This window comes from Suncus etruscus, chromosome 5 (genome assembly GCF_024139225.1).
Source record: "Suncus etruscus isolate mSunEtr1 chromosome 5, mSunEtr1.pri.cur, whole genome shotgun sequence".
Classification (NCBI taxonomy): domain Eukaryota; kingdom Metazoa; phylum Chordata; class Mammalia; order Eulipotyphla; family Soricidae; genus Suncus; species Suncus etruscus.
Genome location: NC_064852.1, coordinates 25,629,187 through 25,648,424, shown reverse-complemented (window position 1 = coordinate 25,648,424; position 19,238 = coordinate 25,629,187). Strand labels below are relative to the sequence as shown.

General features: G+C 38.1%; 1 protein-coding gene across 2 annotated transcripts in view; it reads right to left on the bottom strand.

The window, feature by feature from the left end:
• Positions 1-19,238, bottom strand: part of TCF12 (transcription factor 12) — a 332,249-nt gene that overhangs the window by 104,965 nt on the left and 208,046 nt on the right. For both annotated transcript variants that reach the window (XM_049773639.1, XM_049773640.1), the window contains exon 6: positions 13,035-13,099. In XM_049773639.1, coding sequence (XP_049629596.1) covers positions 13,035-13,099 — 65 coding nt within the window. The remainder of the gene's footprint in view (positions 1-13,034; positions 13,100-19,238) is intronic.

Here is a 19,238-nt window from a genome sequence, read left to right as displayed (position 1 = left end):
CCTTTAGCCCCACCGCCCGGCCCCAATATACCGTTTTTTAATCAAATATCAGGGGTGTGCATTATATATGGGTGCACATTATACTCAAATAAATACGGTATTTAGCAATGTCTATTAAATAAACGAACATATTTATTATTAAACTAAAATTTTACTATATTATACTTAATATTATATTTGTTATTATAATGTATTATTATAAACTAAATGAACAGATTATTATAAAGTCAAGATTTAAAAAAAGTCAGAAAGATCATTTTGACTTCACTACATATCCAGAACCAATCCTTCTACTTTTTAACAGATTATAAAGTCTTCAAGTGAAAGGCGCCTTTTTTATTCATTTTTTTATTTGTTTGTTTTTGGTATTGCCAGGAATTGGTTGGAGGCCTCACAAATGTAAGGCACTTAAATGCTCTGCTGCTGGGCTACATCCGAAGTCCTTACAATTTATTTCTCTGCAATACCAGAAGCAGGCACAAGACCCAGACCAATACCCTGATGAAAAACAATACAAACTTCCTTAACAAAATCTTAGCAAAACAAATGCAATAATATAACAATCACCATTAAGTGTGATTCATTTCTGGGATGCAAGGGTGGTTCAATATAAACAAATAAATTAATGCAAAATGCCAAACAAACAAAAGATTAAAAAAATCACATAATCATATCAATCCACACAGAGAAAATTTTTTTGTTTTTGTTTTTGGTCACACCCAGAGGCACTCAGGGTGGTTCTGCACTCAGAAATCACTACTGGAGGGATAGAAGACCATATGGGATGCCGGGATTCGAATACTCGTCTGTCCTAAATCGGCTGTGTGCAAGTCAAACGACCTACCACTATGCTATGTCTCCAGCCCCAAGAAAGCATTTTTAAAACAAGGTTTAATATTCATTCAAGAATTCTTTGTATTATGGGGGAGTGGGACCTAATAAATGAAGTATGATCTAACTCATGTGGTATCTACCTCATTCTTGTTAGGTTTTATTGTGCTGGGTGATCTAACCTAAAACATAAAAGACATAAGCTCTACCGCTGACTCATATCACAGCTAGAAAGGAGCACTCATTTTATTTTAAAAAATTGACTCTCTTGGGGCCGGAGTGATAGCATCACGGTAAGGCATTTGTCTCATATGTGGCCAACACATGATGGACCCCAGTTCAAATCCCAGCATCCCATAAAGTCCCCAAGCCTGCCAGGTGCGACTTCTGAGCACAGACCCTGGATTAACTCCTGAGCACTGCCGGGTGTGACCCCAAAACAAAACAAAACAACAACAACAAAATTACTTTATCTAAACACTGTGGTTGGTGGACTGGTCACTGACCTTTGCACTGTAAGTGTTGTTCACTGTGAGGCTGCAGAGGAATCTCCGGCCCTGGATGAAGGTTTGGAAGCAGAAAGCACGTGCAAGGTGCTGTCTTTGCTATGTTTGGCAAACTACATCTACTATCTAGCATTTAGTGATACAGAGCCACTGGGCATTTTACAGATCATTTGGTACCTGTTAGAACCTATCCTTTTAAAGCAATTTTCATCCCAGCGACAGCAGCAGTAGTGGTGAAAGCAGCAATGGCATGCTGAAGACACTTTGTTGATGCTGCCCAGGTGAACTGCCTACAATCCTTGGCTGCGCACTCCTTGTAGTCAATGAACACCAGCACCAGACAGAGAAGACACCATACTACAACTGCAATAATAGGAAAAAAAACGAATGCCACCACCATGCTTAGAGAATGAAGATGGCAGCTCTGATGGCCCGAAAAGTACCAACCCCCTAGAATTTAGAGAAGAAATATCAAGGATGTTCATAGAATTCAAAGAAAATATGAAACAAATGAATTGTTCCAGAAATAAGAATCAAGAGGACATGAGAATGGAAATGCTAAAACATCAAACTGAAACAGGACTGAAAAATTTGGTAAAGGGAAATGAAAACATCACTGGAAAGACTCGCCAAGAGAGTAACAGCAGCTGATGACAGAATCAATGAGCTGGAAGATGAGATACATAGTAGTAACTCCATACAAAAGAAGTTCGAAAAGAGCCTTAAAACAAATGTTCAGGCAATTGGAAAAAAATCCTCAAAGGATGCAAACAGATGAAAACAGAAGTCTGATAAATTCAACAGCAATCACATAAAAATCACTGGCCCCCACAGACCCAGGAAGAAAACCATGAAGTATGAACAGTCAGGGACATCACTGCAGAGAAACTCTGAGTTAGAGTGCATGTAGCCACGTCCTACATTCCTGAGAGTATCAGCTAAAAGAGATACAAAGTAAAGTTTACCAAGATAGAGCCTAATCACAATAATGAACTTCACAAGGAGGGATGGAACACTAAAAGCAAGATCAGAAAGGAAAATTGCATTCAAAGGAGTATCCTTGGGGCCTGGAGAGATAGCACAGTGGTAAGGCTGTTTGCCTTACAAACCTGGGTTCCACCCCTAGCATCCCACATGGTAACCCAAGTCAGGAGCAATTTCTGAGCCCAGAGCCAAGAGTAACCCCTGAATGTCACCTGGTTGTGCCCCCAAATCAAACCAGACCAAAACAAAGAACCTCCCCAAACAAAACAAAATCAAAATAAAGGAGTATCTTTTAAGATTTACAGCAGATTAGACACAAGAAACCTTCAAGGCCCAAAGGCAGTGGTGGGATATAGTGTCAAAACTCAGTGAGATTAAATCAAAATAAAGGAGTATCTTTTAAGATTTACAGCAGATTAGACACAAGAAACCTTCAAGGCCCAAAGGCAGTGGTGGGATATAGTGTCAAAACTCAGTGAGATTAATGCATTACCAAGAGTACTTCACCCAGCCAGACTTATATTCAGGTTTGAAGGGCACACAGCTTCATGACTAAACAACAGCTCAGAAACTTTATAGACTCAAACACATCCTTAAAGGATGAACTGAAAGGTATACTACTTTAAAACAAGACAAACACAAAAAACTCCTACTAAAAGATGACACCAAATCCCATGCCAATTATCTCTCTTAACATCAATGGACTTAAAACTGGATACAATGTTTTGCTGATTACAAGAAACACATCTGAATAATCAGAACAAACACAGACTCAAATTGAGAGGTGGGAGAACAATCATTCAGGCAAACAACTCCCTTAAAAGGCTGGAGTGACCATATTAATATCAGATGACAAAGACTTTGGATTTAAAAAAATTGTAAGGGACAAAGATTTATAATCAAGGAATATATACAACAGAAAGAAATCACACACCTAAATATACACACACCCAATGAGGGACCAGCGAAGTATTTAAGACAACTGCTAACAAATTTGAAGGAAGACACCTGGAAATTAAACAGCTCACTACTGAATAACCAGTGGGTCAGAGATAAAAATCAAAGAGAAAATAAAAAGATTCCTGGAAATAAATGCAAATGAAGACAAAATTTTCAAAATTAGTGGGATACAGCAAAAGTGGTACTAAGAGGAAAAATTATAGTTTTGCAAAGACACACCAGGAAGAAGCCTACATAAATAGCTTAATGACACAGTTTTTAAAATTGGAAAGTGACCAAATAAATGAACCAAAAATAGGTAGGTGGAAGGAAATAATAAAGCTTAGAGCAGAAATTAATGAAGTGAAAACTCCAAAAAGTAATCGAAAAGATCAATGAAAGCAAGAGTTGGTTCTTTGAAAAAAAAATCAACAAATCAATGAACCACTAGCAAAACTCACAAAGAGAGAGATACTTAATAAACTGGATTATAAATAAAACGGGAGTGATCACTACAGATATTGAAGAGATTTAAGGGTAATCAGAGACTATTTTGAAAAACTCAATGCAACAAAACATTAGAACCTTAAAAAAAAAAAAAAGGATAAATTCTTGGACTCTTATAATCTTCCAGGTTGAGCCAGTATGGCATATCTAAACAGATTCTTCACTATTGAGGAAATTAAAATGCTAATCAACAGTCTTCTCAAAAACAAAAGCCCAGGCCCAGATGAATTCACTAACAAATTCTTTCAAACTTTTCAAGAGGACCCACAACAAATCTTTTTCAGGCTCTTTCAGGAAATTGAAGAAACAGAAACACTCCCAAATGGTTTTTACCAAGCTAACATTATCCTGATACCAAAGGCAGAGGTGCTACAAAAACACACACACACAAAAAAAAACCTTCAAAAAACAAACTACAGACCAATATCTCTGATGAACACAGGTGCAAATCCTAGCAAACAGGATCCAATACCTCATCAAGGTCATTACACCATGACCAAGTATCATTCCAGGGATGCAAGGATGATTTAACATACTGTATTTGCCGGAATATAAGACGATCCCCTAATTTTGCAGTTAAAACAGGTTTAGGCCTATATTCGCTGTATCAAACAGAACGTTCCTGTGCTGCATGTGCTCCTGTGCTCATGTACCACCGTGAGCCAATCACAACAAGCAAAGTTTTCAAAGGTTATATTGTAATAGACTTACTCTCTGACTCTGGCCAATCTGAGCAGGCTTTTTACAGAGTAGATTCGGGTACAGAACATTGTCTAATTTGCATGCATAAAAAGCCTGCTTGGATTGGCTGAGTTAGAGAGGCGGTCCGAGCAGCCTGGCAGTGACTGGTGCAGGATCGAGCTGGAAAATTCGTTTTGTGGCAATATTCTGACAATTTTTGTTTAGTGGCATATTGAAACATTTTTTGGGATATACTCAGCATATAAGACGACCCCCGATTTTCGGTTGACGTTTTTTTGTTTCAAAAGGCGTCTTATATGCTGGAAAATACGATATGTAAATCAATCAATATAATATACCACATCAACAAAAGAAAAAGATTAAAACTATATGGCCAAATCAATAGATGCAGAGAAAGCATTAGACAAGGTCCAACACTCATTTATGATAAGCGTTTCTTCTAAAATCTGGTACAAAACAGTGCCCTCTTTCGCCACTCCCTTTTAACATAGTACTGGAAGAACTTGCCATATCAATTAGGCAAGAAAAAGATATCAAGGGCATCCAGATAGGAAAGAAAGAAGTCAAACTGTCTCGTTTTGCAGATGACAGGATACTATATTTAGAAAACCCTAAAAATGGGGCCAGAGCAGTAGGGCATTTGCTTTGCACATGCTAACCTAGAATGGACCATGGTTTGATTCCAAGCAATTTCTTAGTGCAGAGCCAGGAGTAACCCCAAAGCGTCACCAGGTGTGGCCCATACAAGCAAATCAAAAATAAAAACACCCTCCAATTCTACCAAAGAGTTTCTAGAAACAATAAATTCATATTGCAGAGTGGCAAGCTTCCAAATTAACACTCAAAAATCAATGATTTTCTTATACACAAATAATGATAGAGAAGAAATGGACCTTAAAAAAAATCCCATTCACAATAGTGCCACAGAAACTCAAATACCTTGGAATCAACTAATGAAGTGAAGGACTTATGCAAAGAAAAGTACAAAACACTGCTTCAAGAAATAAAAGAAGATACTAGAAAATGAAGACACATACACTGTTCATGGATTGGGAGGATTAACATCTTCAAATGGTAATACTTCCAAAGCATTGTACATATTTAATGTAATTCCTCTAAGGATACCCATGACAAGATTCTTCAAAATGGATCAAGCACTCCTGAAATTCATTTGGAATAATAAACAGCCAAGAAAAGCTAAAGCAACCCTGGGGGGGGGGGGGACGAGAGACATCACGTTCCCCAACTTTTAAATTGTACTGCAAAGCAATAGTCATTAAAACAGCATGGTATTGGAATAAAGACAGACCCTCAGATCAATAGAACAGACTTGAGTATTCAAAGAATGTTCCCCACACATACAATCAATTAATATTTGATAAAGGGACAAGAAATGCAAAATGGAGCAAGACTTTTCAACAAGTGGTGTTGGGATAACTGGTCAGCAACATGCAAAAAAGTGAACTCGGACTGCCATCTAACACAATGCACAAAGTCAAATCCAAATGGATTAAAGACCTTGACATCAGACCCAGAACTATAAGGTATATAGAAGAACATGTAGGTAAAATACTCTATGAAATTGCAACTAAAGGCATCTTTAAAGAGGAAACACCACTAACCAAACAAGTGGAAGTCAAGATAAACAAATAGGACTGATTTAAACTGAGAAGCTTCTGCACCTTGAAGAAAACAGTGACTAGGATACAAAGGCCACCCACAGAATGGAAGAAACTATTCACCCAATACCCATCACATAAGAGGCTAACATCTAATATATACAAGGTACTGATAGTTAAGAAAAAATACATCTAACCCCATCAAAAAATGGGGAGAAATGAACAGATACTTCCTCAAAGAAGAATTACAAATGACCAAAAGGCACATGAAAAAATGCTCCACATCACTAATCATCAGGGAGATGCAAATCAAAACAACAACGAGGTACCATCTCACACCAGAAACTGGCACACATAACAAAGTATAAGAACAATCAGTGCTGGCAGGGATGTGGAGAGAAAGGAACTGTCATGCACTATTGGTGGGAATGCTGTCTAGTCAAGCCTTTATGAAAAACAATATGAAGATTCCTCAAAAAACTGGAAATTGAGCTCCCATATATATATATACATATATTGAGCTCCCAACTATACCACTACCAATAATCTAACCTAGGAACACAAAAATACAATAGAAGAATGCTCTCTGCACGCCTATGTTCATTGCAGCACTATTTACAATAGTCAGAATCTAGAAATAGCCCAGATGCCGACAATACATGAGTAGCTAAAGAAACTGTGGCACATACACACAATGGAATATATGCAGCTGTCAGGAAAAATAAAGTCATGGCATTTTCATACACATGGATGAACATGGAAACAATTATGTTGAGTGAATCAGAGGGAGAGACACACAAAATAGTCTCATCATTTTACGAAAAATATAAGACAGTATGGTGATAATGCCCAGAAACAATATAGATGAAGGCTGGAAGAACCAGTCCATGATATGAATAAAGCTTACCACAAAGATTGGTGAGTGCAGTTAGAGAAATTTAACTACACCAACAACTATCATCATCATGGTAGTGAGTGAGAGAAATAGAATGCCTGTCCAAAGATAGGCAGGCATGTGAGAGAGGAGGGAAATGGGAACATTAGTGGTGGAAAGGTTGAACTGGTGAATGGAGGTATACTTGATTTTATGACTTAAACCCAACTACAAACATGTTTGTAATCATTGTACTTATATAAATATTAAAAAAAGAAATCAATCTTTGCAGGCTTATGAGACCACGTGATGCCAAGGACTGAACCCAGGTCAGCTGCATGCAAGGCAAATGCCCTAACCACTGTGCAATCAATCCGACCTCTATTCATAAAGCTAACTCATTTTCTTAAGGGATATAATAAACTGAACTCTGATGAAACTTCAATCTCAAGAAAAACCAAGACACTGCCTTTTTCTTGAACATTTTGAGAAAAATCTATACATGTCTTGAATAAATGTTTTACAAGTATCAATGACAAACTATTCTAATTATAAAAAGATGCTTTATGGGATCTGGATACTACAGTATTTAAGGCACATTCCTAACACGTTCCTGACATTCTGATTTTTGGAACCACGTAGTCCCTCAAGCATTGGAGGGTGCAGCTCTGGAGGTTTCCAGCATCACAAAGATAGTCCTGGTATCCCTGGCATTGCATGTCTTGAACAGCATTGCATCCCCTGGCCCTTTCATCCCATTCCATCCCCTGGCCAAGAATCATCTGTGAGGCCCCAAGGTCTCCTGAGAAGTCTAGGAACCTCTCTCTCTCCAAAGAAGTTTTATTTTATGGTAGCACTTTTTAAAATATAATAACTACTGTTAATAAAGATGCTATTCTCTGTGTTGAATAAATTAAAATTCAATTGCAGAATGATCTATCAATGTTTCCAGTAAAATTGCTACACCAGTTTCCTTTTAATGGCTCATCAGTTATTCGACTGCCGTGAAGGTAATATGAGGAGAGTCATTTAGCAGCATATTATATTACATCATCTTAACATGAAGTAAGACCCATCAGGCATTATTAAATTAGCCTGAATTTTGCAGTATGTCAGCAGCATTTTATGTACATTAATACCAGAGTTAATGTTCCCTGGGGAATTGTGTTGAAGAAAAATGGTTTCAAAGTGGCTTTTGGATATAATTTTTCAGTTACTACAGTTCCTTCCACTATCATTTTATCATTATGATTGTTATGTTCCTTGTTCGATCCCATGTGCAGCATAAGGTTTTCTCAGCACTGTCAGGAGTGAACCCTGAGCACAGAGCCAAGGGATTGGTGCCCCTGAGCATTGTGGATGACTCCCCATCTTTCCCACCCCCCCAAGATGGTGTTGCCTGTGAATAGGTATAAAATGGAAACCAATTAATTGTTTCATTAGTTGTCTCCCCCCCATTTTAACCCATTATAATGTCTGCTTGGTGTGCATATATTTCTTTTAATGAAAATAATGTACCTTTTAACTCTTAAATTTAACTCCAGTTTACTACTTAGGCCTAAACTCAGCTAAGCACCCTTTACTGTAATTTATCCTAAACTCAGCTAAGCACCCTTTACTGTAATTTCTCCCAGCAGCTGCAACAAAAGTTGAATTAAGCACCAACAATAACTAGCAATGAGAATCCTTTCACTATTTTTAAGTTAAGCATTAATCAATGCTTCATTGATGCTATTTGTTCTTGCTGCAGTATAATTTTCTCTCCTCTGTACTGAATTTGGGACTTCTTCCCTGGGCTCATCTAGCAGAATTCTTAAATTACTCACAAATATTTATAATTTAGTTTTCTTGTTCTTTTTTTCTGAAGGACTGCCTGATCCCTTCAATATGTTTACATACAATTGTTATAATTTCTTATTTAAAAAGTATACATGATCTAGGGTATTTGCCTTGCACGTGGCGAACCCAGGATGGACATGCCAGGATGATTCCTGGCATCCCATATGGTCCACCGAGCCTCCCAGGGGCAATTTCTGAGTGCAGAGCCAAGAGTGACCCCTGCATGCCACCGAGTGTGACCCCCAAAACCAAAATTATATATATATATATATATAAACAAAACAAAACAAAAAAACAAACCCAAAACCCAAAACCAAACGAAACACCATCTACACCTAGATTTGACACATGCTGATGTTCTCAAAGCACAATCCCTTAGAATACCATAAATTAGAATCACTTAGGGCACTTGGTAAAAATATAAATTCAGTTGCATATTAAATTAAATTTCAAATGTAATAACTGTTCTAATCAGTTTATATCTGTTATATCCTGAGGACAGTATATTGAATAGATTTTGGGAACGGGGAGTTAATTCTTATGGCTTTGCTTTTGGACCATTTTTTTTGTTTTGTTTTGCTTTTGGAGGTGCTCAGGGGCTATCACAACGGTGATGGGATGAGTCACACCTGGCAGTGCTCAGGGGATTGTGAAGTATCTGAGATTAAAACCGGGCTTCCAGTATGCATAACATATTTTCCAGGCTACAAAGCTAACTCTTTGCCCTTGGAACAGGATGTTAGATTAAAAGCTATTTCTGTTGACTCCATGCATCAACATGATTTTGACTACTTCCAGAAATAGTGCAATCCCTTGGGCGGGGAATAAAAACTAAAGTTCAAGTTGGGAGAAAGCTATGGGGCACATGCTTTGCATATAGTTGTTCTGGTTTTTATTCCTGCCACTGTATGTTTCCTGAGCATTATCAGGAATGAATCTTTAGTATTAAACAAGCTGGAAGTAGCTACTGATTAGTATTAGGTGTAACCCCAACTTCCTCAACTCCCAAAGATTAATTCCTAGGCCACTTCTCAACCAACCGAATAAAAATGGGAGAGAAAAGGACATCATATACTAGGAATCAACGGGATCCTTAAAGTCACATCAGAGTTAAAAATTCAAGCTTAGGTTTGCTGCTACTACCTGTATGACTTTTAGCAAATTATTTAATATAACTCTGCAAAAAAATCAATTTTAAAATCCACAAAATGGATGCTTTATAAGCTTTATTAATTTTTAATAGAGATTAAATGTGATGTTTCATTCAATAGAAAACTGTTAGTATTTAAAAATTTTTAGCAATTTTTATTAAAATGTTTTAGACTAGGTTTAAAATGGTTATTTTCATTTTAATTATTATTATATGGTTTAGCTAATGACTACAGTTAACATTTATGGTAAAATAAATGTTCTTTATATTCACAATAGCACTATTTACAACAGCCAAGATCTGGAAACATGTCTGAGAACAAATAAGTGAATAAAGAAAGTGGTATGGTGAACACAATGGAATACTATGCAGCTGTTTGAAAAAAATGAAGTCATAAATTTTCCTAGTACATGGATGTATATGGAGAGTTTTAGGCTGAGTGAAATTAGTCAGAGGGAGAGGAACAGACATAGAACAATCTCACTCATTTGTGGGATATAAGAAAAATAAAAGTATGGTAATGATATCCAGACCTATAGAGATGTGGGCCAAGAGGACCAGTTCATAGTAGAAAGCTTGCCACAAAAAAATGGTGAGTTCAGTTAGGCTAGAGAAGGTTCACTTTGACAATCATAGTTTGAACTGATCACTCTGGACAAGAACTGGGTGCTGAACAGGGATAAAGTGCTATGCATAATACCCCTTGATTAACAAAAGTGCAAACCAGTGTCTAAAAGGAAAAATAAGGGGGAGAGGGAGAGTGTGTGCACGTGTGCGAGAGAGTGAGATAGAGTGAGAAAGAGGAGGGGGAAAGAGAGAAGAAAGTAAAATTTCTACCCCAGAGGCAGGCAAGTGGGAGGGAAACTGGGGATATCTGTGGCAAGAAATGTGCACTGGTGAAGGATGATGTACATTGTATGACTGAAAATCATAAACAATTTTGTAACCATGGTGTTGAAATAAAGTAATTAAAATGCTCTTCTTATAAGAGAACTATGATATATATCTTTGGTCAAAACTGTTAGAGAATTATGATTCTAACTAAATAGTATTTTTTTTTTTTATTTTTTTTTTGGTTTTTGGGCTACACCCAGCGGTGCTCAGGGGTTACTCCTGGCTGTCTGCTCAGAAATAGTTTTTGGCAGGCACGGGGACCATATGGGACACCGGGATTCGAACCAACTACCTTTGGTCCTGAATCAGCTGCTTGCAAGGCAAACGTCGCTGTGCTATCTCTTCAGGCCCAAATAGCAATATTTTAAGGAAGGATTAAAATATGATTCAAAATATAACTATAATTTAACTATAAATTATAATTTATTTATAAATTATTAGATATAACTTTAGTTTTACAGAACTTTTAATAATTTTTCTTAAAGTTTAGCAATAATATTAACATTACTATTAATAACAATCACTCTCAAATATTTTGGTCTTTTAAACTATTAATAGGGGTCTTGTGTGATAGTATAGTGGGTAAGGTGTTTGCTTTACATCCAGCCAACATGGGTTTGATCCCTGGCATCTCATATAGTCCTCTGAGCCTACCAGAGTGATTCCTGAGCACAGAGCAAGGAATAATCCCAGGTATAGCTCAAAAATCTTAAACAAAATGGCGGGCTCGATAGCTCACTAAAAGGGCTGGAGCACATACTTTGCATGTGGGAGGTTTTGATTTTTTGATTTATTTCTTGGCACCACAAAAGCATCTTAAGCACTGCTAGAAGAGAGGACCATGAAACAAGACAGAAATAGCCTGGTATGATTTAAAACAAAAAAACCCAAACAAACCAAATAAAAATTAACAGGAGGTATATTCAAAGGGGTGGAATACATGCTTTGCATGCTCAAGGTCCTGAGTTCAATTTCAGACACTGTATAAGGCCTCTGACCAATGCTGGGATGCCCCAGAGAGATGTCTCCAATTCTAGAGCCCAGTTGTGGAGGATTCTAAATTTTTTGTTTGGTTGTGGTCTGTAACTGGAGATGCCCAGAGTTTATTCCTGTTGGCTCAGGGAAGATATGAGATACTGAGGATTGAACCTGGCTTGGCTGTGAACATGGTAAGTGCCTTAATGCCTGTACTATCTCTCTGCCCCTTGATAATAAAATTAGGGATTAAAAATAAAGTTTTGTGCATTATATAAAATGAAAAACCAGAAGTCAATATATGCATTTATTTTTCAAAAAGCCACCATACACATGAAGAACTTAACCTTTTGAAATCTACACAGTGAACTGAAGCTGAAACTACTAATTCTGTTTTTCAAATGAGGAAATAAATGCAGAGATGGTATCTAAAATTTTTTTTCTCAGACTATGAATGACATAATCATAGGATATATAGTAAATGAAACACTTTTGCTAGAATGAAAGTTAAAAGTGGAACATATGCTCCTGTCTGAAATTAGAGAGTTTCTGTGAAAGAAAAGGTAGGAGAGTGCAGAGAATGAGCTGAATGTATTCTACTTTTGCTTTATATTATTTTTGGCTCTGGTACAAATTGTCATGCTGAATTTTCAGGATTCTTAGTTTAATGCTAGAGGGAAGAGGAGAAAGCAGTAAGTACTCAGGTAGTAGGTATGCAACATTTACACTGGGAGGAATATGAAAGAGCTGAAGAAAAGTATCCTAGTCAGAGGCTTTATACACGCTTGAGAAATGGCTAGCTATAGGATTGAAATAAAAATACAATCGTCTTCTTTTATCTGTGATTTCACTTTTAATAATTAGTTATGAGTAGTTAAAATTTATGCACAACGATGTATCTTTAGAGTTTATAACATTCACATAACTTTATTTTAGAAATAAAATTATTTTGGAAAAGGGGGGAGAAAGAACAGTTACTCTGCTTCCAATTAAAATAAAATTGGATTATAAAATATTTGATAGAAATCTGGTGAAACTTTTAAATATACAAGAAGAAAATAAAAAATGCATTATTGCTAAAAATACACACCACCATAATAACCACAAATTAATGCACAAATAATGGTGAAATAAAGTGATTTCTACTACCGCCTTTAATTAAAGACTCCTGTGTTAAAAAAAAATCTCACTGTTTTCATATTTATTAAACTTACTTGACAGCCTGGTAATCCGGTTTCTCTGCTGTACAGAGAAAATGAGCCTCTCTCTGACGTTTTCCCTATAAAACAAAGAAAATAACTTTATATAAAACCTTCTTTTATTGTCAACTGATTAAATTTCTAAATTATCCACAGCAATTATTATGGGGTTTGGAAAAAAAGAATAAATTAGAACAAGAAAATAAAAGTCAATGAATAAAAAAATTTAAGGCTTTTTATAATTCCAGTCACTGATGGTAAAATTCTGACTTTTTACATAAAATATCATAAATTTGATTGAAGATTTTCTTCTAATTGATAAAATCTTTAAAATAGTATAAAATGAAAAAGTAGGATAGGTGATATAGTCAGTGGTTAAAGTGAAAAATCCTCATTTGTGTGAGGTTCAGGGTTTGAGCCTCAGTATTAAATAATAAAGAAAAGTGATTATAGCTAACAGATGGTCCTTTTATCAACTAATGTTATGTTTTTCATATTTGCTTTGCGTCTGTTTCTCTCTTAGAATTGTAAAGTTTAGCTAAAATTTTAAACCTAGATCTCAAGGTAACCATTATCATAAAACTGATATATGTCATTCTCATGTCTTTTTCTCATGTATTTTTTTTCATTTGGGTGGTTGAGCTCATTGGTGGTTGGAATGATGTAGAAAACTGTTTATGTGGTGCCTGAGACTGAAAAAGGATTGTGGAATGCAAGGCTTTATTCCCTGTAATGTATCTCCAGCACACTCATTTCTATTTTTAATTTTATACACACGTATATTAAAATTTGCATTTGAGACATTGCTTTATTCAATGCTGTATTTTCCTGCTATAAAATGCCCCACCACTGTGCTATCTCTCCGGCCCTTAGTATCTTCTTTTTTGCAGGGGCACACCTGGTGACGCTTAGGGGTTTCTCCTGGCTATGTGCTCAGAAACCGCTCCTGGCTTGAGGGACCATATGGGATGCCAGGATATCAAACCGCCATCAGCCTAGGTTAGCGCATGAAAGACAGATGCCCTACTGCCTATGCCACCACTCTGGCCCTTAGTATCTTCAGATACAGTTACACCTACAATATTTTACCCAGACCTGTTAAGAATAAGTTGGGAGGGCCGGAGAGATAGCATGGAGGCAGGGTGTTTGCCTTGCATGCAGAAGGACGGTGGTTCGAATCCTGGCATTCCATTTGGTCCCCCGAGCCTGCCAGGAGTGATTTCTGAGCATAGAGCGAAGTAATCCCTGATCTTTGACCCCAAACCAACAATAACAACAAACCAAAAACAAACAAACAAAAAAAAGAATTAGTTGGGAATTTATTTGCAGTCCTAAAGTTAAGTCAGCTATCAGAAAAGATGTAGGTTAGATAGAGAATAAATGTTCCACAGTGATGAAAATTGAGTGGTTTTCATATTTTTTCAATAAACAGGAATGTAAGTATGATATTTAAGCCAATTTACAAGTATTATGCCACTTTTTTAATCACTGACAAATATGCTGCTAAGATCTCTGCAGGTGGGGCTGGAGCAATAGCACAGTGGGTAGGGCACTTATCTTGTAGCACGTGGCCGACCTGGGTTTGATCCCGAGCATCCTATTTAGTCCAAGAGCCTGCCTCTGAACATAGAGCCAGGAATAACCCAAGAGCTGCTGGGTGTGCCCCAAACCACCTCCCAATCTTTCATATTAATATCAGAGATACAAACATACTATGGCAGTTTTTACTTATTCCAAGGTAAAAACAATGACTGGGTAACTATAACAAGAAATCATTCAAGGTATTTATAATGGCAGGCCAGACACAACAATAATTTTTTTGGCTTATGACTTAGGTGCATTAAAAACACACAGGCTATGTTGATGTTTAATCACTAATACATAAATAGGTATTTGGGGGGGGCATACCTGGTGGCACTCACTGCCCCCCTGGCAGGCTTGGGGGACCATATGGGATGTTGTGGAGCAAACTAAGGTCTGTCCCGGATCAGTCACATGCAAGGCAAGTACCCTACTGCTGTGCTATTGCTCTGGTCCCAACATATATCATTTTAAGAAAACTTGTGAGATGTGGGCAAATACTGAATTATTTTCACTAAAATACTGTATATCATACTGGCAGGTGCAGAAGTCTAGCAACTCTAAATCTAGCATCTACTTGTTCTTTACAGACAGATAATGATCAATACAATAATAAAGTTAACTATTACAAGATAATTTAGGGGCTGGAGTGATAGCACAGTGTAGGGCATTTGCCTTGCACGCGGTTGACCCAGGATGGACCTTGGTTCGATCCCCGGTGTCCCATATGGTCCCCCAAGCCAGGAGCGATTTCTGAGCACTTAGCCTGAATTAAACCCATGAGTGTCACTGGGTGTGGCCCACTTCCTCCCCCCAAAAAAAGGTAATTTAAGGGTCAGAGTGATAGCACATACACACGGCTGACCCAGGTTCTATTCCTGCCATCCCAAATGGTCTCCCCAAGCTAGCCAGGAGACATTTCTCTGTGCAGGGCCAGGAGTAACCCTGAGCACAATTAGGTGTGGTCCCCTCAAAAGGTAATTTAATAATTAGAGGTACTGTTTCTTAAACCATTATGGTACTGAATCAATATGTTGCTTTATACTCCCCTGTAGAACCAGGGATTAAATTTAGGTCCACCACATGCTAGGCACTCTACTATGGAACCACAGTGTATGTCTTAAAAGTCAATTACTAAAGATCAGTGGAGCAGCATATTTTTAAATTCTCATCACAAAGTAACATTCTCTATATAAATATCTTAAAATATTTATTAAAAACTGTTTATACCTAACAATGTTCAGGTTACTCCTGGCTCTGCATTCAGAAATACTCCTGGCTGTGCTCAGGGGATCAAATGGGATGCCAGGGAACAAACTTGGGTTAGTCATGTTAAAAGCAAATGCCCTACCTGCTGTATGATTGTTCTCACCCCTCGAAAGTAATTTTTTAATGTGATAACCCCCAACAAAACTGGGGTTTAGCAGAGGCCAGAGAACATTCTTTTTTTGATACTGTATTTTCCGGCATATAAGACGACTTTTGAAACGAAAAAAAAAAAGTTGATCGAAAATCCGGGGTTGTCTTATATGCCGAGTATATCCCGAAAAGCTTTTCAATATGCCGCTAAACGAAAATCGTCTGGATATTGCCATGAAACGAATTTTCCAACTCAATCCTGCACCAATCACTGCAAGGCTGTTAGGACCGCCTCTCTAACTCAGCCAATCCAAACAGGCTGTTTATGCATGCAAATTAGACAATGTTCTGGACCCAAATCTACACTGTAAAAAGCCTGCTCAGATTGGCCAGAGTCAGAGAGGAAGTCTATTACAGTATAACCTTTGAACCTTTGCTTGTTGTGATTGGCTCACTGTAGTACATACAGTTGGAGCACAGGAATGTTGTAAACTTTGCCAAGGAACACAATAACTGTGCTGTGGTAAGACAATATGGAGTAGCAGAAAAGATGGTCCGAGAATGTAAAATTAGGGGGTCGTCTTATACACCAGATAATACGGTACTCCTGATGGTTTTGTATTTAGGTCCAGTGATGCTGGGGGTGCTGAGTCAGAGACTGCATTTAGGGTCTCATCATGCATGCTAAGTACATGCTCTACCACTAAGCTCATTTTACCCATCTATCCAGATGCAGAACTTTAAATTCAAGACTATATGTATGCTATAAAAGGAGGGAACCTATACTCTTTAAATTCATCTTTATCTTTTATAAGCAAGATTGCCTGAAGTGGGGCTTTGGATACTGCTCTTCTGGGTAATCTGCTATCTCAAAACTGAAAGGATCTGACAGATCCTTTCCTTCCCTCATCAAAAGGATCAGTAATACTGATAGGCCAAGAAGATAGAAGAAAGTGTTGGGAAATGCCAGCTCACTGTGACAACCAGAGAGAACACCGGGGATAAGCAGACCAAGGTCAGGGTTCTGAAACACCAGGCTTGTGGAAACTGCTACTTGGTGGGATATGGTGCTATCACTAGACTGAGGTGAACTCAGTCTCAGCAGCTTGCTTCCTTAAACTGATTAGTTCTTGTTCCATTCCAGCTGGCAGATTTCTTCTGAGCAATTAGATTTTCATAGAATCATTTCTGTCTTGAATCTCACAAGCTGCAGCACCCCAGAATTTAAATCCAACAAAGGATGATGAGAGCTGGTGACAGTGAGCAAGCATTCAGGTGAGCACTGTCCAGCAGGGCCCAGCCATAGCTCCTGCAAGCTCAGTCTCAGTTCTGTATGACAGGTGTCACCCTTCAGGCTCCAGTTGTGAAAAAAAAAATCCATGTACTTTTGCAACCAGTTTAGAATCAAAGAAGGCTTCCTCAAAGTTAGGTACTAGACTTATTCTCCAAACTAAGATAAAGAACACCCAGAACAAAGGATCCAGAACTGTTCAATTTCATGCCTGTATCCATAAAAGCAGCTATGAGCTGGAAGTATAAAGCAAAGACAGTGTGCAGTTGTTCCCAGACCACAGCTGGGAGCTGCCCTGCTAGATACCCAATAGGTATCAGATACCCTGGAGGGGAACTCCTACCCATCAGGCTGTGGTTCAGAGTAGCTACCTAAAACTGACACAGGGAACAAAAGTGCACTCAAGGCTGTGAAGATCTGCTTGTTGAACAAATGTGATGGCTTCAGGTCAGTGAACAGTGAGGGAATTCTTGCTTTATCATCCCCAGACAGCATCAAACATTTAAAAGTCTTTTAACTATCTTTCATTCTTCATTTTGTTATCAGTGTGTCTTGATGTTATCCTATATGGGTATATTTTTTTAGCATTTTCTTGAACCTCTGGACCAGTGTTTGTCTTCCTCCCGAGGCTGTGAAAGTTCTCAGTTGTGATCTCCTTCCACCAATAGTTCTTTCCCTTTCTCTGATTCTTCTTCAGAAATTTTTGATTTGTAAGTTGTTTCTCTTACTATTTCCCATTAAATACCGGTGACGCTCAGGGGTTACTCCTGGCTATGTGCTCAGAAGTCGCTCCTGGCTTGGGGGACCATATGGGACGCCGGGGGATCGAACCGCGGTCCGTCCAAGGCTAGCGCAGGCAAGGCAGGCACCTTACCTCTTGCGCCACCGCCCGGCCCCTTCTTTGTTCTTTTCAAATATAATTTGTAATCTCTGCAATAAATATTGTGCCTCTTGATCTTGAAGTCTCTGATTTAATTTTCTGCTCCTCTCATTCAGCTGGTTAGTCCTGCTAATGTAGTTCTTGATCATATATTCTATTTTAGTTAATTCTTCAGTGTTTTTCATCGAGTTTATTGAAATCATTTCCCAACACTCAAATGAACACTTCTTTAAACTTCATTTACATTTTTAAAACTTTATTTATACTTTTGCCCACACCTGGCCATGTTCAGAGGTTGGCTATGCAATTTCTGGCTCTCCACCCTGAAACTGCACCCAGCAGGCTCAGGGGACCAGATGGGATGCTAGGAATGAATCTGGATTGGTCACGTGAAAGGCAAATGTCCTACCCACTCTGCTATTGTTCTGGCACCTTATATTTTACATTTTAAGAAAAATTTAAGGGCCCAGAGAGATAGCACAGTGGCGTTTGCCTTGCAAGCAGCCGATCCAGGACCAAAGGTGGTTGGTTCAAATCCCAGTGTCCCATATGGTCCCCCGTGCCTGCCAGGAGCTATTTCTGAGCAGATAACCAGGAGTAACCCCTGAGCACTGCCGGGTGTGGCCCAAAAACCAAAAAAAAAAAAAAAAAAAAATAAGAAGACAAAGGTCAGGGGTGGTGTGGGATCTGAAAACCAGACCAGCTAACAAAACAGATGTCAGCCATGGTAAAGGAAGAATCTAGAAAAAGTACAGTGAGTAAATATTTTGTTTTGTTTTGGAGCCCACCTGGTCAAAAATAGCTGAGGGGATGGATAGGGGGTCTATATGGGAACGACGTGGGATTGAACTGTAGTCCGTCCTAGGTTAGTGCACGTAAGGCAGACACCATACCGTTTAACTAGAAAGAGAATTTCTTGATGATTAAAAAAGTTACATAGAAAAATAAAGTTACTCAGACAATCTTAATTCAAAATTGCTCAAATATACAGATCATGAGTGTTTATATTTGTTTCAGAGAATACCAAAAATATTGGGAGATGCGTGCACATCGAATAGCTGGGATTACTCCTGATGGCACTCAAGGACCATATATGGTGCTTGAGGAT